Source organism: Miniopterus natalensis, chromosome X (assembly GCF_054644295.1).
Source record: "Miniopterus natalensis isolate mMinNat1 chromosome X, mMinNat1.hap1, whole genome shotgun sequence".
Taxonomy (NCBI): Eukaryota; Metazoa; Chordata; class Mammalia; order Chiroptera; family Miniopteridae; genus Miniopterus; species Miniopterus natalensis.
The window spans coordinates 74,778,297-74,798,159 of record NC_142103.1 but is presented as its reverse complement, the minus strand read 5'-3'; the positions used below and the strand labels follow the sequence as shown (position 1 = coordinate 74,798,159).

General features: G+C 49.8%; 1 protein-coding gene across 4 annotated transcripts; it reads left to right on the top strand.

The window, feature by feature from the left end:
- The first annotated feature begins 70 nt into the window (after nucleotides 1-70).
- Nucleotides 71-18,713, top strand: HDAC6 (histone deacetylase 6). 4 transcript variants are annotated; one of them, XM_016218388.2, is made up of 29 exons: nucleotides 71-137; nucleotides 1,184-1,328; nucleotides 1,413-1,541; nucleotides 1,671-1,759; nucleotides 3,507-3,591; nucleotides 3,682-3,722; nucleotides 4,448-4,544; nucleotides 4,690-4,787; nucleotides 5,772-5,876; nucleotides 5,991-6,059; nucleotides 9,985-10,111; nucleotides 10,224-10,289; nucleotides 10,384-10,443; nucleotides 10,522-10,611; nucleotides 10,918-11,024; nucleotides 11,113-11,180; nucleotides 11,422-11,590; nucleotides 11,679-11,807; nucleotides 11,964-12,132; nucleotides 12,430-12,563; nucleotides 13,059-13,127; nucleotides 13,240-13,432; nucleotides 14,881-15,030; nucleotides 16,625-16,799; nucleotides 16,915-17,381; nucleotides 17,469-17,579; nucleotides 17,711-17,857; nucleotides 17,954-18,082; nucleotides 18,291-18,713. In XM_016218388.2, exons 2-29 carry the CDS (start codon nucleotides 1,236-1,238, stop codon nucleotides 18,357-18,359), a joined length of 3,435 nt encoding a protein of 1,144 aa, XP_016073874.2. In that variant the 5' UTR covers nucleotides 71-137; nucleotides 1,184-1,235; the 3' UTR covers nucleotides 18,360-18,713. The 4 variants fall into 4 exon arrangements, with proteins under 4 accessions (XP_016073874.2, XP_016073875.2, XP_016073873.2 ...); XM_016218389.2 differs by lacking the exon at nucleotides 71-137 and adding an exon at nucleotides 623-708 and having other exon boundaries at nucleotides 1,416-1,541; XM_016218387.2 differs by lacking the exon at nucleotides 71-137 and adding an exon at nucleotides 623-708.
- The last annotated feature ends 1,150 nt before the right edge of the window (nucleotides 18,714-19,863 follow it).

Here is a 19,863-nt window from a genome sequence, read left to right as displayed (position 1 = left end):
CCGCGCGCAGCGCGGGAAAGCCGCGGGAAGGATAGAAGACGCCTTTTCCTAACTCCCTCGTTTGCTTGCTTGCTTGCTTGCTTGCTCCCTTGAGTCACCGCAAGGCACAGTTGTCGTGGGTTCGGAGGGCTCCTAAGGTGACTGGACAAGGACGGAGGGACAAAGGTTGGGGCAGCCGGGACAAAAGCGGCGACGGTTGGGGGAGGGGCGAGCTTCAGCCTGAGCGCCGTCGAGAACCGAGGGCGTGCACTTCGCACTTGCGCAGCACGATCCGCGCCGCGTAATGACGTACAAACCGGCCGTTGGTGAGCTCGAAGGAGGTGTATCTCTCACACAGAGCGCGGCCCTGTGGCAAGATCCCCGGTGTGGGCGGGATCTGGGCGGTCAGTAGAGAGAACCGGCCCAATGAAAAAGCGGGCTTTAGGCACCCGCAGCCCCGCACAGGTCGCGTGGAATTGAGGGTGCTAGCCCTGGGCGGAGTTTGAGAAAAGAGTCCCGCGGCGCCTAGTGAGTGGAGCTGAAGGGATTGGTTGGCGTCGACAGAGGGGGCGGGGGTTGGCGGGAGGTGGCTCGAAACTGGCTGAAGGGGTTTGGGAAAACGTCAGGGGTAGGGTTTGGGCCGGGGGTGGGGTTTGGTGGAGGGAAAGGGCCGTCCCTGAGGAGCGGTGCTCGTTGAAACGTTAGGGGCAGAATCTGGCCTAGTGGAAGGTGCGGGTTGGTGGATAAGGGGTGGAGTTAAATGGATCGTTAAGGGTGGAGTCGGGCCGGGGCTGGGGCCGGGGCTGGCTGAGTGAAAGGGTGGGTGATTATCCCGGGAGATTGGGTGGAAAGGGCCAGGGTGGAAAGGGCCAGTCTGTGAAGAGGTGGGGTCCGGGCGAGGCTGAGAGGAAGGAAAGGATCTGGGAAAGAGCGGAAGGGGCGGTGATTTGTTGGAAAGATCAGGCCTTAGAATGGACTGAGTCTGGGGGGTTAATTGCTCTTTGCTAGGGCAAAACTTTGAAGGAATAGTGTTAAAGGGGCGGAGTTTAGTGGAATGGGCGGGGCCAGGTGGAATGGACACCTCAGTGGAGGGAGAGAGCCTTGAGAGGGAGTTTTAGAAGGCAGTGGGAGATAGGATGGCATAACAGGTGAGGCCTGGGAAGAGGCTAGGATGTGGGTCCTCAGGGCACCCTATCCCCTTCAGTCACCTCCTCCACACCCCCAAGAACCACGTCAGGGGTGAAGTCTCCCCGATCATGACCTCCACCGGCCAGGATTCCACCACAACCAGGCAGCGAAGGAGTAGACACAACCTCGACACACCCCCCCAGGACTCCAGCATCGTCTCGGTGAGGCCCCAGACACGTCCTGATGAGGGGGAAGGGGAGCAGTGGGCCGTGCAATGGACTCTGATCTTTCTCTCTGTTGGGCAGAAGTCAGGTGCTAAGAAGGGTACGGGACTACGCTCCAGCCCCAAACTAGCAGAGGTAAAGAAGAAAGGCAGAATGAAGAAGCTCAGCCAAGCAGCAGAGCAAGACCTGATCGAGGGGCTGCAAGGGCTGGTGAGAAAGGCCTGGCTATAATTTAGCCTCCTGTGACAAAACCCTGAGGTTCTCCATCCTGCACAGTATGGGATGTTACCTCTAACAGGCCCTAAATGGATCAGTGTCTCCTATTTTTCCCACCTGCAGGATCTGAATGTTGAGGCCAGGACACTGTCTGGTACTGGCTTGGTGTTTGATGAGCAGCTAAATGATTTCCACTGCCTCTGGGATGACAGGTGAGGCTGACTCCTCCAGCTGTCCCAAACCACACAAATATGCATACTTAGAGCCATTAGCAAGAACAAATCCTTTCTTGCACTAGCCTAGAGACTGGAAGCAGATGACAGGTAGGGCTCAGGCTTGAAAGGGTTCTTTTCATTTAGCCAGCAAACATTTATTGAGTGCCTACTGTGTGCCAGGAGTTGGTGATACAAATGTGTTGGACAAGACAGACAGGGTCCTTTCTCAAGTAGCTGATAGATGAGTAGGAGAGCAGATCATGAAACAGCCAACAACACTGTGAAGTGTTTAATATAGGAAGACTTAAGACCAGGGGCTTCAAGAGTGTTTAATAGAGGACCCTAGACTAGCATCCAGGTTCCCAGAAGGTGTCCTTGAAGAAGGGACATTTGTGTTGACACGGAAGAATTACACCTCCCATTTCCTCACACATTTGTAATCCCTCAGCAAATTCTTTTGGCTCTGTGTTCTAAATATATTCAATATTTGACCTCTCCTCACTGCCTTCACTGCCACCACCATCATCACTCACCTAAACTTGCAGAGGCCCCCTCACCTATTCCGTTTCCACTCTCACCCCTGCTGTCTTTGACACAGCAGCCTAAAAAATACGTACGAGTTGACGTTTTCTTTCTTAAAATCTTTCAAGAGCAGACCATTACCCTCAGGTAAAGTTCAAATTCTTCATTTTGCCCTCTTAGGTTCCACGTGATCTGGCTCCACATCACCTTGGTGACCTTCTCAGCCAGTCCTCTTCCTCATTCGTTTCATTTCACTCACACTGCTGTTCTTCCAACATGCCTGGCACTCTCTCATCTCAGGTCTTTGCCCTGGCTGATCCCTCTTCCAGAGATTAGTTTCCACCTTCTCCCAGTTAACATTCACATCTCAAGGAGGCTTTCTCAGAGAGGGCGATGCCTGGCCACTCCCCTCCCCCATACACTTGATCTTTGAGATCTTCCTAGCCCATGTCATTGTTTGCTCATTATGCTTATGTGTTTACCAGTTCAGTGTCTATCTCCCCATCCCAGTGGAAGACTCAGAATGGCAAAAGACTTCAGGGATGTGGTAGTAGACAAAACAAACAAACCTCTGTCTTTGTGGAGATTATAATTTTGAGGAGGGGAAAACAGACAGTAAACAAGCAAAAAGTAAATGATACAATGTGTTAGAAACAGAAGTGCTGTGGAGAAACACTGAAGTGGGAGGGAGAGTAGCAGAAAGAACAGTGGAGGGAGCTCTTCAGTTTTGAATAGGATGGTTAGGGAAGGCCTCGCTGATATTTGAACAGGCATCTAAGGAGGTGAGGAAGTGAGCCATGAAGATATCTGGGAGCAGAGTGTGTAGGCAGGGGGGAAAGCTAGCTGAAAAGTACTTGGCTTGATGAGATGGGAGTCATGAGAAGGTTTTGAATTTAGGTGGGACATGATCTGATTTGGATTTTAACCAGTGTTTGACTACTGTGCAAAGAAAGGGCTGTTGGGGGAGTGAGGGCAGAAGCAGGAGCTGACAGCAGTAGCCCAGGTGGGAGATTATGTTAGCAGCAGTGGCGGTAATGAGGAGAGGGGCAGGCTCTGGATATATTGTGAGAATGGAGCCAACAGGTATTGAGGTGACTTTGAAGCTTCTGGTGTGAGCAGCTGTGCAAGAGTGGATGGAGACGAGTGCAGGACCAGATGTGCTGCTCACGAGTGTCCCTGTATATATCTATGTGTGTATTTGACTATACCTCTATCAATCCAGCTTCCCTGAAGGCCCTGAGCGGCTCCATGCCATCAAGGAGCAGCTGATCCAGGAAGGCCTTCTGGACCGCTGTGTGTCCTTTCAGGTGAGTTCCCAGGCCTTGGGTGGACGGCAGGAGCTGGCAGCACCTAGGTGTGGCCAGCACCTTAGCCCTTTGTTTCTTGTATCTCCTCAGGCCCGGTTTGCTGAAAAGGAGGAGCTGATGTTGGTTCACAGGTGAAGTCCTGGTAACCTTGTAGGGATGAGGTGGAGGTTACCCTGGGCCCACCAGGGCAGACTAGATGCTTTGGGAAGGAAGGTCATAGGCTCTGTGGCCTTGGGCAAGTTGCTGAGCCTCTCTGAATCTCAGTATCATTGCTGATAACTGGGGGACTAGTAAATACAAGTTCCTCAGGAGGGTTTGATATATGTTGGGTGCTTAGAATGGTGCCTGACATCATCAGCCTGATGAGCTATTGTTCTTATTACAGTGTGGTGTGTAAACAGCTTATGGATGTGTGGACAAATTGACCAGGGGGCTCCACAGAGGGAATGTAGGAACCCAGAGTAAGGGGCCTAGTGTGCTGTAGCCCAAGGAAAGTAGCTTGACAGGGTATCTGAGCTGCTTTTTAAGAGGAGAAAAGTGAGTCAGACGAAGAGGGGGCCTGAGAGAAGAGAGGTACAGACATCTGGAACATTCTAGACTAAAGGCCTGGCAGTAGGATTTGGTGTGGCTAAAGCAGAAGGCAAGGGATGTTACTGGAAATGAGGCAGGCTAGGGAAGAAGCGGGGAATGTGGCCTGTATCTCATCTGTTCCCCTAGATAGACAATTGAGGAGGTCTGACTTGTCCAGGGGTCTGGTGCATGGAGAGCTTAGCTGGGGAGGGTACAGGGCCCTGGCTCAGGGCCAAGGAGGAAGGCAGGCCCTTGAATCTAATCCCTCCCCCGTCTGTGTCCTCAGCCTAGAATACATAGATCTGATGGAGACGACCCAATACATGAATGAGGGAGAACTCCGCATCCTAGCAGACACCTATGACTCAGTTTATCTGCATCCGGTATGGATGAGAACTGTGAGGGCAGAGGGTGATAGCAATCCTGGGGATGCCCATCCCCACACCTACCCCACCCTGGGGGAAGCAGCTGAGTGGACAGGGCTGCTCTCTTCCTCACTCCCTCTCTGGCTCCCCACTGTCTCTGCAGAATTCATACACCTGTGCCTGCCTGGCCTCAGGCTCTGTCCTCAGGCTGGTGGATGCAGTCCTGGGGGCCGAGATCCGGAATGGCATGGCCATCGTCAGGTAGGAACTGCCAGCATTTGGCTTTCTACATTTAAAAAAATTTCTTCCCTCAAATGTAAAATGTATTGATAATGGATAGTGTATGGGTAATGGGTAGTGTATTTACGTGCTTAAGATACAAAAGGGTGTACAAGAAAAAGTCTCCCTCTCACCCCCATCCCCCAGACACCTGTTTCCTCTCCTGGAGGTAGTCACTGTAACCAGTAACTCATGTGTCCTCCAGAAATAGTCTGTGCCTATTCATGGAGTAAATACCATATTTCACTGATTCTAAGATGCATATCTTTCATATTGGTAATATCTTGAAATTCACATGCATCTCATAAACAATGACATCTCAGAATTCAGTTGGCAGCATTTTCTGCTTTGTTGTTGGCATGTAAAATCCCAGCACATCTTATCATTGTTGGCATCCTAGAACTGATGAAATGCGGAAGATAGAGCCTTTCTCCTCCCTCCCCTATTTTAGGGGAGCACTCCAGCATTCAAGATACTCCCTTCCATACCATGCATTTTCCACTTATACATCTCGGAAAGCTTTTCTCTTACAGTGTGTAGCTTAGACCAATGTAGAACGCCATTGTGCAAGTGTACAGTAAGTTAACCAGCTCCCTACTGTTGGACATTTTGGTTCTCCCCAGTCATTTACTGTTTCCAAAAGATGCTGCAGCAAATAATGTTGTCCATTTATAAACATGTTATTTTACCCATTTTGTTATATAGGCTGTGGGCTAAGTCCCCAGGAGCAAAATGACTGGGTGTGAGGGTGTATGCATTGATGATTTTAAGGAACATTATCAAGTTCCTTCAAAGAGAGAGCAGTAAAACTGGGGGTGAGAGTCTGAGGGCCCTAGTTACTCAGTTCCTGGCAGATTGACAGGCATCAGCACTGGGGGAGTTGGTGGTCCAGGATTAGAGAGCAAGGGAGAGTCCATCTCTGCAGAGGAAGAAACCTCAGTCTGTGGCTTTCCCTATCCTGCCCAGGCCTCCTGGACACCACGCCCAGCACAGTCTTATGGATGGATATTGCATGTTCAACCATGTGGCCGTGGCTGCTCGCTATGCTCAACAGAAGCATGGCATTCAGAGGTCAGCAGCAAACATCAGGGCAGGTGTGCTGGGGGTGGCATAGCCTGGTCTGGGCACTTCCCCCAGATGCACCTGGATTCTCTTATACTGTTCCCTCCTCTCTTCTGCTCACAGGGTCCTTATTGTGGATTGGGATGTGCACCATGGTCAAGGAACACAGTTTACCTTTGACCAGGACCCCAGGTATGCCCCAAGAGCCACCCCAGATGTTAGACTTCCAGCCACCCCCCACCCTTAGAAGCTCAGCCAGAAGGGGCCCAAGAGGGAAGGGAAGGCATTCACATTACATTCATTGGGCCTGCCCTAGGACCAGATTCTGTGCTGCTCTCTGCCTGTCTGTTCTCTTAATTTCACTCTGAGGCAAGGACTGTTGAGTTCCCCATTTTACAGATGGGGGAACTGAGGCTCAGAGATAATAAAGTCACACAGAAAAGAATGGGAAGAGATGAGACTTGTGCCCACAAATATTTGGAGATCTTGTTTACCAATTTACCCTGGAGCTAGAGTGAACCTCAAATTACTACTTTATTTTTTTTTCTAATTATGATTACTACAAATTATTTACTTAAATAAGCCTTGCCGGTGCAGCTCAGCGGTTGAGCATCAACCTGTGACCCAGGAGATTACGATTCGATTCCCGGTCAGGACACATGCCTAGTTTGCAGGCTTGATCCCTGGTGGGGGGCATGCAGGAGGCAGCCGATCAATGACTCTCTCATCAATGATGTTTCTACCTCTCTCTCCCTTTACTTTCCTCTCTCTGAAATCAATAAAGATATATATATATATTTTTTTAATTAAATAAGCCCTGGCTAGTGTGACTCAGTTGGTTGAAACATCATTCCATGCACCAAAGGGTTGTGGGTTCTGTTCCTGGTCAGGGCACATACCCAGGTTGCAGGTTCCATCCCTGGTCAGGGTGTGTGTGGGAGGCAGCAAATCGATGTTTCTCTCTCAAATCAGTGTTTCTCTCACCCTCTCTCTCCGTCTTTCTAAATAAATTAAAAATTTTAAAAAAATACAGAAATGCCTATAGCAGTGAATCTCCTGTAATTCCCATCACCTCAAAAATAACTGTTGATAGTTTAGGTTATATCCTTACAGAATTTTTCCTATAGATGTATGAATATTCATTGTCATTATTATTAACACACTGCCTAAAGGGGTAATCCTCTACATGGCCTGTGGCATCTTGTTTTTTGCGCTTAACAGCATGTGGTAGACACTGCTCCATGTTAGTACCTCTAAAAAGTACCTCCTTCTTTGTAAGGGCTGTATCGCATTCCATTGTATTGCTGTACCTCTGGTCATTTAGCTCCTGAACATTTAAGTTGCTTTCCAATTTTTGCTATTACAGATAGTTCTACAGTGAATAGTTGGGTAAATATATAATTTTACACTTCTCTAAGTATATATAGAGGGTGAATTTCCAATCATGGATTACTGGGTCAAAGAGTTGGCATGCTTTAAAGTCTGGAATCTACTTCCAGATTTTCCTCCAGAAAGGGCACCAGCTTACCCTTCCAGCAGAAAGTGATTGAGCTAGTCCTTCTCAGTAGGGGACACTATTAAGTAATTGTTGTTTACCCACTCTTCTATGGAACACACTGTATAGAATCCACTTCCTCACGTAGATCCTGAGATCCCATGGCCCATTATCTAATCTAGGTTGGCTGTTCTCTAGACATTGCTTTATTATTTTCTAGCACTCAGTGTTGCTGACAGATGTCTGGTGCCTGTCGGGTTTTCATTTCTTTCTGAGTAATCTTGTTTATATCCATGCCCTTCAAACTCCTTGCTCCCAATCTCTATCTCTGTTAACTCCAACAGCAGAGTTTTGGGGTGGAGACAAGTTAGACAGTCCTAAAAAGACTCTTATGAAGACAAGGAAAACAGGAAAATTAAAGCTAAGTAGTTAAAAGAAAGAAGTAAATTTAGTGAATGGGCCGTTCAGTGAGCTGGTTATTCAGGACTGATTTTGTGTGCAGTGACTTGGAACTGTGTTTGATTTCTCCAGAAGGAAACCCCAGGTCATCCCCTTGGCCCCTGGAGCCTCAGAGTACTTTCCAGGGATTTGTCGAAGCCTTTTATTGTTTGAATCCTTTCTCCCATTCTGTCTTTCTGGGTGGATACTTGTTTAACATTCCTTTAGTGTCTTTTGACTGGGATGGTGGGAGAGTGGGGAGGTAAACCTATGCTATCAGTGCATCATTCCTTCACTGGAAGTCAATCGAACTTATTTCATTTAATTAATGAATTTTATTTAATTTATTTTTTTAAGTATGTCTTTATTGATTTCAGAGAGAGGAAGGGAGAGGGAGAGAGAGAGATAGAAACATCAATGATGAGAGAGTCATTGATTGGCTGCCTCCTGCATACTCACTGCTGGGGATCGAGCCTGCAACCTGAGCATGTGCCCTGACCAGAAATTGAACCTCCATCTCCTGGATCGTAGGTCGATGCTCAACCACTGAACCATACCACCCGGGCAATGAATTTTATTTAATTAATTTATCTATTTATATTAATTTTTATTTATTGATTTTAGAGAGGGAGAGGAAGGGAGAGAGAGGGATGGGGAGGGAAAGAGAGACATTGATTTGTTGTTCCACTTATTTATGTATTTATTGGTTGATTCTTTTTTTAAAATTTTTTATTTCTTGACTTTTAGAGAGAGAGGGAAAGGGGAAGAGAGAGAAATGTTGATTTATTATTCCACTTATGTATGCATTTATTGGTTGATTTTTGTATGTGCCCTGACAGGATCGAACCCTCAACCTTGGCATATCAGAATGATGCTCTAGCCAACCAAGCTACCCGGCCAGGGCCAGTTGAACTTATTTTAAAATCTCCTTCTGTTTGCTTTATAAGCTTAGTTTCCTGGGTGTTAGTTCTATTGATTCTGGTGGCTCTCTTGTGGGGTTGGCTTTCTTCAAATCTTTTCTTTAGTTATTTCTTCCCCCTGATGATAATCGTTATGCTCTGTTGTGTATTTCTCTTTCTTTAATGACTAACTTAGTAAAAAAAAAAACACAAGTTTAGAACTGATATTTATCTATCAATTAAAAAACAACAACCAATCATTCCCTACCTACTCAATATCAGAGCTTTCACATGATTTTCATTCCTTAATCCCAGGTTATTTTTCTTCAATTTCATAAACCTTTTTGTATCAATTTTATTAAATTTTACAACTACATTATTAACACTTATTAAAATGGGCCTGTCAAGTTTGTGTAGATTCATTGCTTACTACTATTTCATGCATGTCCCTATAAAAGGGAAAAAAGCTACCTTAAATCTGTCCTGGAACAAGGCAGGGAACAATGAACCAATGGATGGATATATGACAGATTATTCATTTGGATTGCCTCAACCTGGATTAAGCCCTCCCACAGCCGCCTGCTGGGCTTTCAGGACCATCGTGTTTTTCAATATCTGTTCTGTGTGTCAATCCCTCTTAGTGCTCTGTTTCTCACCTATACAATAAAAGAAGTACTAGAGGTGTCCTGTGAGGTATTGGGAAGAAGGAATTATCCCCTCACTAGCCTCATAGAGACCCAGCCAGCACCCCCACTCTAGCTCCACACGCAGAACCAACTCCTAACCCTAACTTCCAAGTCTCCCACTTTATTCAGGAGAAACACTAAGCTCCCCAACCTGGCCTGATGCTCTTGGCAGCCTTACCTAGCTCCCACCAACTTAAAACCCCATGTCCCCTCTGGGCCTCCCAAAGTCACAGGATTTGTCCTGCTTACCACCTTGGTCACAGGCAGGCAGATGGGTGGGTGGGCATGACCTAGAGTTCCCATGGAGTCAGAAGCTCTCAGGGGCTGAGATAGATCCACTAGCTCTCAGGGTTTCAGAGCTAGACCTGTGGGTGGGCATTGAGGGGGCAGCAATATTTGCTAAGGGAGGAGTTCCAGTAAGAGATGAAATGAATGAGTGAGGTAATGGGTAAATAAATGGAAGAATGAATGAATGCATGAATTTAAGGGGAAAATAATGAGAGAATGAATGAGTGGTTGAACCAATTGTAGCTGTGCGTTCGGGGTGTCTGGTGGATTGACTCCTCAATCTCCCAATCTCTTTTTTTCTCTGCCCCCAGTGTGCTCTATTTTTCCATCCACCGCTATGAGCAGGGTAGGTTCTGGCCCCACCTGAAGGCTTCTGACTGGTCCACCACAGGTTTTGGGCAAGGCCAGGGATACACCATCAATGTGCCTTGGAACCAGGTCAGTGTCTGCCCACCCATTGCCCCCAGAGTGAGGCTCACCCCTGCCCTTCAGTGGTTCGAGGCAGAGGGCAGAATGTCCCTATCTCACCATTGTGTGCCTCTGTCTGCAGGTGGGGATGCAAGATGCTGACTACATTGCCGCTTTCTTGCAAGTCCTGCTGCCAGTCGCCCTTGAGGTCCTGGGAGTCTGGGATGATTTGGGTCAGGGGTGACTTTGAGGGGTGGGCCATGAGGAAAGGTGGCCTCATGTAGTCCTTTCCCCCCCCTCAGTTCCAGCCCCAGTTGGTCCTGGTGGCCGCTGGATTTGATGCCCTCCAAGGGGACCCCAAGGTAAGTCAGGCTTTCTGGAATGGCAGGTAGGCAGAAAGGGGCTTCATGGAGACAGGCTGACCCTCCATGTTCCCCCAGGGTGAGATGGCCGCTACTCCGGCAGGGTTCGCCCAGCTAACCCACTTGCTCATGGGACTGGCAGGCGGCAGGCTGATCCTTTCTCTGGAGGTAAGTGATTCACTTCACCTCTGAGCCCGTGAATCCTAGAGGACTTAAGAACAAAGCTTTCAAGTCCAGCAGGAGTTCCTGTCCCAGCATTTCTACTCCCTAACTGGATAACCTCACCTAAGTCACTGAACTCCCTTGTATAACACTAGTAATAATCATCATAACACTGGTTAGTGAGCGAAATGAAGTCACCCTCTAAATTTCTTGTTGCTTGACATGTAGTCAGCACCCTAATGGTAGTATTACTACTACTCTTCCCTGGTAACATCTGGTTCTTTCCTAACCCCCCTCACCCTATTCTCCTAGGGTGGCTATAACCTTCGCTCCCTGGCTGAGGGAGTCAGTGCCTCGCTCCACACCCTTCTGGGTGACCCTTGCCCCATGCTGGAGTCCCCCGGTGCCCCCTGCAGGAGGTGAGCCCAGGTGGTGAAGGGGAAAGTGGGACCCTTACTGCCCACCTTGGTGCCATTTGATCACACTTTCCCCTGCCCTGCCTTCCAGTGCCCAGTCATCACTGTCGTGCACTCTGGAAGCCCTGGAGCCCTTCTGGGAGATCCTTGTGAGATCAGGTAGGAAGCACCAAGTGGGTTTAGTGGGGAGTCAGGGATGGAATGAGCCATGGGGGAAGACTGTCTTCTAGAATCCGCTCTGACTTTCCTGGGCTGTCTTAGTGGGAGACTGTCAGGCCCTCTCTCTCACTGTGCCTGGTTTCAGGCCTCCCACTCCTTTTTCCATTTGGGTAAACTGAATTCCTGAGTATTACAGTAATCCAAGGTGGGGGAGTAGGGTGAGTGTGGCTTCCTCTTGCAGGTGACTCCCTGGAGGAGGACAATGTGGAGGGGGACAACAACGAGGAAGAGGAAGAGGAGGGACCATGGCCACCCCCTGCGCTCCCAATCCTGATGTGGCCAGTGTTGCAGGCTCGCACAGGGCTAGTCTATGACCAACAGATGATGGATCACTACAACTTGTGGGACAAGTATGCAATTGGAGAACTGGGCTAAGTGGGCGGGGGTCTTTCCCCCTCCTCAAGCACTAAGCCCTGCCTCTGTGCCCCCACCTCCCAGCCTTCACCCGGAGGTGCCCCAGCGTGTCTCACGGATCATGTGCCGTCTGGAGGAGCTTGGCCTTGCTGGACGCTGTCTCATCCTGCCCACACGTCCTGCCACAGACGCTGAGCTGCTCACCTGCCACAGGTGAGACCCTTATGCCTGGGGGTGGGATGGGGCCTCAGTGCACACTTGCCTCGTGGGGGCTAGAGCCTGGGTGTGAATTGCTGCTGGGAGTCAGAGAGGGGCAATGGAGAGGACAGAACCACCTGACTATCCCCAGTGCCCCCTCTGTGCCTCCAGTGCTGAGTACGTGGCTCGTCTACGGGCTACGGAGAAAATGAAAACCCGGGAGCTATACCGTGAGAGTGCCAACTTTGACTCCATCTACATCTGCCCCAGCACCTTTGCCTGTGCACAGCTGGCCACTGGTGCCACATGCTGCCTTGTAGAGGCTGTGCTGGCAGGAGAGGTATGGCTACTTTGGGGTGGGGCTCTGACTCAGAGAGGCAGGCCTGGGGGATGGAGAAAGGCTACTCTGAGAAAGTTGGGCAGGGCCTGAGGAAAGGGGGCTGAGGAGGAGACCCCTGCTCACCAGACACCTTGCTCACTAGGAAGTGCAACCATGGGGGTGGGGCTGTGCGGCTGGGCTCCCCTGGCAGCTGGTAGTGGAAGGGTGGGAGAGAGGGAAGAAGAGAAGCAAGGGGACAAGGAGAAAGAAAGCAGTGAGGGCAGTGGTTTGATCTGGGCTCTCTGCTCCTCCCCCCAGGTTTTGAATGGTGTTGCCCTAGTACGTCCTCCAGGACACCATGCAGAGCAGGATGCTGCTTGTGGTTTCTGCTTTTTCAATTCTGTGGCTGTGGCTGCTCGCCATGCCCAGTCCATCAGTGGGCATGCACTGCGGTGAGGGCTCCCCAGGCCCCCCAGCTCAGTGCTTACTCAGTAGGCCCCATGGTCCAGTCCCCAGGACTTACCCAGATAAATTCAAGGGTCCAGTAGCCTAGTACTTCCCAGAAAAGGACTGAGGATCTAGCTTCTCATTGCTTACTTGGATAAGACCCCAAGACTGTGGTACCCAGGTGCTATGAAACAGAATCCAGGGTCCCTTCCCAGCATTTCTGGCCCCTGATGATTATCCCAATAGAACCCAGGGTCCAAGCCCCCAGTGCTTACCCACACAGGGCCTAGGGTCTGCCCTTGAGTGCTTGTTCAGGACCTAGCCTTCGCTGTAATCCTTACTTTGATAGGACCCACAAACTTGCCACCCAACACTGTCTCTAGGGACCCAGTATCCAGCCACCCACAGTATATACCCCTGTAGACAGGCCCCAGGGTCTAGCCCCTGCCTTCTCCCAGGGGGCCAGTGTCCTGGGTAACTGACAAGCTATCCGTCCCCAGGATCCTGATTGTGGACTGGGATGTCCATCATGGAAATGGAACTCAGCACATATTTGAGGAGGACCCCAGGTGAGGAGCTGGGGCAGGGAGTAGAGTGCAGCCAGGGAGGTGGGTCGGCCATGCTTCAGGGGTGCCAGGCTGCTAACCAGGCATGGCCCCCTCCCCACCCTGTCTCTGGCAGTGTGCTGTACATTTCCCTGCACCGCTATGATTATGGCACCTTCTTTCCCATGGGGGATGAGGGTGCCAGCAACCAGGTGGGCCGGGCCATGGGCACGGGCTTCACTGTCAACGTGGCCTGGAATGGGCCTCGCATGGGTGACTCCGAGTACCTGGCTGCCTGGCATCGTCTGGTGCTTCCCATTGCCTATGAGGTACGCTTCAGGATGTATGCAGTACAGCTGGGTGGGTAGCTGGGAGGGAAGCAGACATGTGTCTGACTTCTGGGTGGTCCTGTGAGACAAACACCAATGAGGAGCGGGGAGTGATTGTGATGGCCTTTGCGTATGTGACTGCCTTCTCTGTGTGCAACTTTGAGGGACCTCTGGGTGTGCTGGTGTGGTCTTTGTATTCCTAGCTGTGTGTGTCCTATGTGTACACCATCACCAGTGCCTGTCTGTATGTGACGGTGGTCCCATGTGACTGCTGTGTGGAACTGCGTGTGCAAGGTGGGGAGGAGTTTGAGTGTGTGAGACTGCACAGGTGGCTATTTCTACCACCATTTCTCTATGTGATGGGCGCTCTTTCTGTGACAGCTGGTGTATGACTTTCTGCATGTGGAAGGCTGTGTGATAGTCATCTTTCTGTTTGCTATGGCTGTTTGTGTGTGTCTCTCTCTGACTGGAGATGGCATGTATATATTTGCCTGATTCTGCATGAGTGGCTGTAGGTAACCACCTTCTCCATATGTAAACTGTGTGTGTCTGTGGCAGATTGTATGTGTGTGACTAACTCAGAAAGCAGATAAAAGCGTCATCTCTGACCTCTGCAGATGTCCATGTTCAGATGTGTATGTGTGTCTGATGATGCACGATGGCTGTGACTACCTTCTCTGTGTGTGTAACTGTGAAATTGTATGTGTGACTGTGTGTGTAAGTGACCACTTGTGGGTGCAACAGTGTGTGTGTGACTGTTGTGACTATATAGTGATGGCACATGTATGATTGTCCCTTGCAGGGGTGACTGTGGATTACTATTTCCTCTGTGAGAAACTGTGTGCATGGCTAGTACAAAGTGTAGTCCGGTCTGTATGGGACTGTCTGTGTGCAGGTGTGTGACTGTATGTGACCACTTTCTGTGTGTGGCACTTGAATTGTCATTTTCTGTGATGAAAGTATGCGTGTACCTCTCTTTGGCACTGTATGTATAAAACCTTGTGTCTTGTGCATGTGTGTCATATGTTTGACCCAGGGAAGGGAACATGTACCTCTTGATCTCATCCTTGGGCATGTGTGTGAGGACATATCTCTGTCTCTCTGTGTCTTATGTCACCATCTCTTGATGGCTGAGTCTCCACATTTCAGAACTCTGCCTCATGTCTGTCCATTGCTAGTGTTTTGTGTCGCTAAATCTGTGTCTGATGTGTCCATGACTCTCCATCCTTCTCCATGTCTCTCTGTCTTGTGTGTCTATATCTTCCCCTTCCTGGTTTCAGGGTTTTGGTCTTGTGTCTCCCAGCCTCCAAGTCCCATGTCTCCATCTCTCTGACTTGCATCTTCATGTCTTCATTTGTCCTCGTCTTAGTGTCTCTGGGTCTACCTCACCTACTATACACCCAAGCCCCCACCCTCATGCCCATGCATTTCTTCTCTCCCTGCCTCAGTTTAACCCAGAACTGGTGCTGGTCTCAGCTGGCTTTGATGCAGCATGGGGGGACCCGCTGGGAGGCTGCCAGCTGTCACCTGAGGGCTATGCTCACCTCACTCACCTGCTGATGGGCCTTGCCAATGGCCGCATTATCCTAATCCTAGAGGTAACTCTTGGTCCCTCTACCACTGTGGGAGGTGGTTTGGAAGACTTGGAGTCCTGCCTTTCCTGCTAGCTGGCTGCAACACTGGGGGCGATCTCCTTTGAGTGTCCCCACCTGGAATTGTTGGCACATACTGAGCATTAATAATAACACCAGCATTATCAACTTTCATTGAGCACTCACTATGTGCAAGGCACTCTTCTGACATTTTACATGTATTATTAATTCACTGACAAAGCAGCCTTCTGAGATGGAGTCCACTGACCTCATCATTTTCCTCTCTCAGGATCAGGGAAACTGAGGCACAGAGAGATATAATGACTAACCAGAGGCCGCACATTTAATAATGGCAAAGCTAGGGCTTGAATCCAAGCAGCCTGACTCCAGAGTCTATCCTTTTTACCACTACTTAACTGCCTCTATCAAGTTCCTGAGACAGAGTAAATTCACTGACCTTTTGTAAATTATTCAGTGTCCCTACCCCCTGAGCCTAGTTTCCTCATCTGTAAGATGGGGCTGGCTAATCATGGAAGAGTGCCTCACATATGATAAGCACTGTAGAAGTGCTGTAGCTTCTGATTATTATGAACTGTTCATACAATAGTTTGAACAGCAGTCTTATGTGCTTGTTTTCACTACTTTACAGATGAGAACAGTAAGTCACAGAGATTAATTGGCTAGGAAAAAGTCTCACAGTGTGCCCAGACTGCTTGTGGCAGGGCAGGGTGATGGTTAAGAATATGGACTCTTTACCCAGCCAGTGTGGCTCAGTGGTTGAGTGTCAACCCATGTACCTGGAGGTCATAGTTCAATTCCCAGTCAGGGCCCAGGCCCAGGTTGTGGGCTCGATCCCCAGTATGGGGTGTGCAGGAGGCAGCCAGTTGATAATTCTCTCTCATCATTGATATTTCTCTTTCTCCTTCTCCCTTCCTCTCTCTAAAATAAATAAGAAAACTTTTTTTTAAAAAAGGGATATGGACTCTTTCATCAGATAGCACAGGTTCTGAGCCCAGAGCTGCCTCTTCCCAGATGTTAGGATCTCAGACAAGTTATCTAACCACTCTGAGCCTGTTTCTTTATCTGTAATAAGAGCAGAGACTAGGTTTCCTATAGAGTATGAGAAAAAGGGGTTCCCATACCAGGTCAGGATAGGGGTTCATGTGGAGAGAAAAAACAGTTGTTCCTGTACTAGGTTTGGGTGCAACCAGGGGTTCCTATACTGTGAAGACGCATTCCTACACAGACTGAGCATGTGTGGTTTGAGGATTGAGTTAATGTGCATAAGGTCCTTAGAACAGGGCCTAGCATACAGCAAGCACTTAATGAACAACAGCTTTTATTGATGTTATTGTTATGAGTATTATTGTTATTGTGGTTATCATTATCTTGCATTTTACATCACAATTTATCCCCCTCAACAACCGCCTTACACAATGGGTGCTACCCATCTGACAGATGTGGGTTCTATTCACTTGTCCCCAGTTGCCACCCTCCAGACTTGCAGGACCTGAAGGCGGGATTGGAAAGCAGGAAATCTTGCCTCCCAAATTCTCTGAGGACACTCCATCATCCTTTCACTCTCTTTTTCCTTAAAAAGGGTGGCTATAACCTGACATCCATCTCAGAGTCCATGGCTGCCTGTACCCGCACCCTCCTTGGGGACCCGCCACCACTGCTGACCCTGTCTCGGCCTCCACTATTAGGGGCCCTGGAATCAATCACTGAGACCATCCAAGTCCATCGCAGATACTGGCGCAGCTTGCGGACCACAAGTGAGTGGGCATGGGGAATTGGGGAAAATGGATGGGGGGCTCGGGGGAGGGCAGGTATTAGGGGCAAGAGAGGGGATAGCACCCATACTCAAGGATCTCCCTCCCATGGTTCCAGAGATTGAAGACAAGGAGGGACCCTTCAGTTCTAAGTCAGTCGCCAAGGAGGCACCCCAACCAGCCAATCCTGGGTCAGCTGAGAAGCTGACCACACTAGAAGAGAGCATTCTGGATGCAGGCATAGGGAAGGCCACATCAGCATCGTCTGTGCAAGAGTCCACTCCAGCCCAAACTAAGTCAGAGACAGCTATGGTAGAGCTCACTCAGGACCAGTCCTCAGAGCCAGCTAGTGGTGAAACTACGCTGAACCATACCAACTCAGAGGCAGCCACAGGGGGAGCCATGCTGGACCAGACCACTTCAGAGGAGGCTGTGGTAGGAACTGAGTTGGTCCAAACCCCTCAAGCCTCATACACTGATAACCAGACTCCTTCAGCCTCACCTGTGCAGGGAGCCACACCCCAGATATCCCTCAGTACGATGATTGGGAATCTCAGGACCTTGGAACTAGACAATAAGGCTCAGGTAAGGCCCACCACCACACCCAGGTAGGGGGAAAAGGGGGGCAACCATCGGGACTCTGAGATACATGTCTTGCCTCTGTGTATCCAGGAGGCCCCAGAATCTGAGATCCCAGAAGAGGAGAGGCTATTAGGAGAGGCAGCTGGAGGTCAGGACAAGGAGGATTCAGCACCAATGCAGGCCTTTGGGGACATTGACCAGGTGAGCTCAGGGAGTGGATGGAACTGTGGCTTCCTTCTTTTACCCACTTGTGCCTCCAGGTAGGATCATGTGATGCAAGAACATATAAATGGGGAGATGTATTCCTAGCTTACTCAGTTTCACCCACCCAGGCCATGTTTTATGCCGTGACACCACTGCTCTGGTGTCCCCATTTGGTGGCAGTATGCCCCCTTCCTGAAGCAGGCCTGGATGTGACCCAACCTTGTCAGGACTGTGGAGCAGTCCAGGAGAACTGGGCGTGTCTGTCTTGCTATGAGGTATGCAGCAGAGAAAGGGGGTGGGGCTGAGGTTGTCCCAGGAGCAAATCATAGGTGGGTGCTGATCTCTGCCCAACATTCACTCCCTAACCTCAGGTCTACTGCAGTCGTTACATCAATGCCCATATGATCCGGCACCATGAAAGTTCAGGACATCCGCTGGTCCTCAGCTACGTTGACCTGTCTACCTGGTGTTATCCATGTCAGGCCTATGTTCACCACCAGGTGAGCCCTAGGCAGGATCCCCTAATATGCGCACTCACTCCCCCCCCCTCCACATACCTTCTGTAATTGGATAAGGGGAAAGTGGAGGCCCTTCTGCATGTGGGATAGTCCAGGAGCCAGGTTGGGTGAGGGCTGGAGTGGGGGCAGCCTCCTGGCTGAGGTGGAAGGGTCCGCACTCTCCTTTACCTACCCTTTCTTGCCCCCTCAGGTTCTCCTAGGTGTGAAGAACGTCGCCCACCACAACAAGTTTGGGGAAGACATGCCCCACTCACACTAACTCCCAGAACGTGCTCCTCTTCTCTACCTTCTGAGACCCAAGATAGACCAGCCTTGGTTCATTCCAGCCTGAACCTTGGATGAGGGGCAGCTTTATTCCATCCTTCCTGAAAACCCGTTACAACTCCCCAAGGGTGCTGATTTAAGTTTAAATACCTGTAAGAAGACTATGATGATTAATTGTAGCTCTCCCCCTGCCCACTGCCTGCTCCAGGGACTCCATCTACTCTTCCCTAGAAAGAGGGACAGCTCAGTGTCCTCAAGAGGGGGCCAATATCAAGAAGATGATACTTTGGAGGGAGGGGGGATCAACTGGCAGGTATGGTAGAGTTGCATATGTAATAAAGTACAAGCTGTTACAAACCTGGAGAAAGCCTTTTAATCTTGAGTGGGAGAAGAACCCCACACTCCTGGCCAACAGAGCTGATGAGTATAGCAGAAATGACGGCATGGGTCTTTGTCAGGTAAACCCCATGCCCAACCAACACCCAAAAAGCCAACTGGAAATAGAGCAAACAGCTTGACTGGCTCCACTATGGATTAAATGGGGGAATCTGTGAGAAAATTAGTGCCTTAGAAAAAGGAGCCTCACAACCAGTCCCAGCTACACCCTGGACTGAGAAGGCAAGGAAACTATCAGGAAGTGTCCTCACCAGGCCTCAGTCTCTCCCATCTGTTTTTTTGTCTTGATTTGAGCAAGGGGGATGTCCAGGTTTAAAATACTTAAATTTAGTAGCCATGAGTAGCTTCTTGAGGGAAGGTGTGCCTACTGTGGACCAAGGGCGGGGGAACTGGAGGATAATTTCGGGGTTTTATTTCTCCCACGTGAGAATTAATTTGGCAACTCGAGTCCAGGGCTGAGGTTTCCTGGGTTTTTTTTTCATGGCCACATTATGGCCCCAAGATGACCATCAGAGCTCCACTCAGTCAAGAAGGAGGGGAATGGGGGAGGGAAAGGGAGCTGTGGCCATCTCAATCCATCCTTTAAGGAACATTCTGGATGTCCCACCGAATAACCCCTGCTTACATCTCATTGGTCAGAACTGTGCCACATGACTGATAGCTGCAAGGGAGTCTGGGAAATGTTTTAGGCTTGACACATGTCTACCTCATACCAGGTTCTTTATGCCCTGACAAAATAACCACTCCTCTGCCGCTCTATCCCTCCAGGAACGGACACAACACTCTGGCACCTCTTTCCCTCCAGGAACAGACACAATCCTCTCCCAAGCTACCAAAAAGCCTTCTTGAGGCAGTATAGGCTCCATGGACTCAAAGAGGCCCTCCCAAAACATTCCCCAAAGTCTAGCCACTCAGGTCAAAAATCCGACACCCCCCACGCACTAAAAACCCAAAACCGCAGCCCTGATTGCGAGCAAGGTAAGGGTGAGATGCAGCAGGATGCGGAGAGCATGCAAGGAGGTCTGGCCGCTGGCGGCGTACCCCAATTTGACTTCCTTGGCTTGCACCAGCCGGCCGGGGCAAGACCCGCGCTCACCCCAGGC

Coding starts and splice junctions, on each gene's coding strand:
- HDAC6 (XM_016218388.2), top strand. CDS start 1,236: ATGACCTCCACCGGCCAGGATTCCACCACAACCAGGCAGCGAAGGAGT. Junction 5,877..5,990: donor CAGAAGCATGGCATTCAGAG/GTCAGCAGCAAA, acceptor TTCTGCTCACAG/GGTCCTTATTGTGGATTGGG. Junction 16,800..16,914: donor GCGCAGCTTGCGGACCACAA/GTGAGTGGGCAT, acceptor CCATGGTTCCAG/AGATTGAAGACAAGGAGGGA.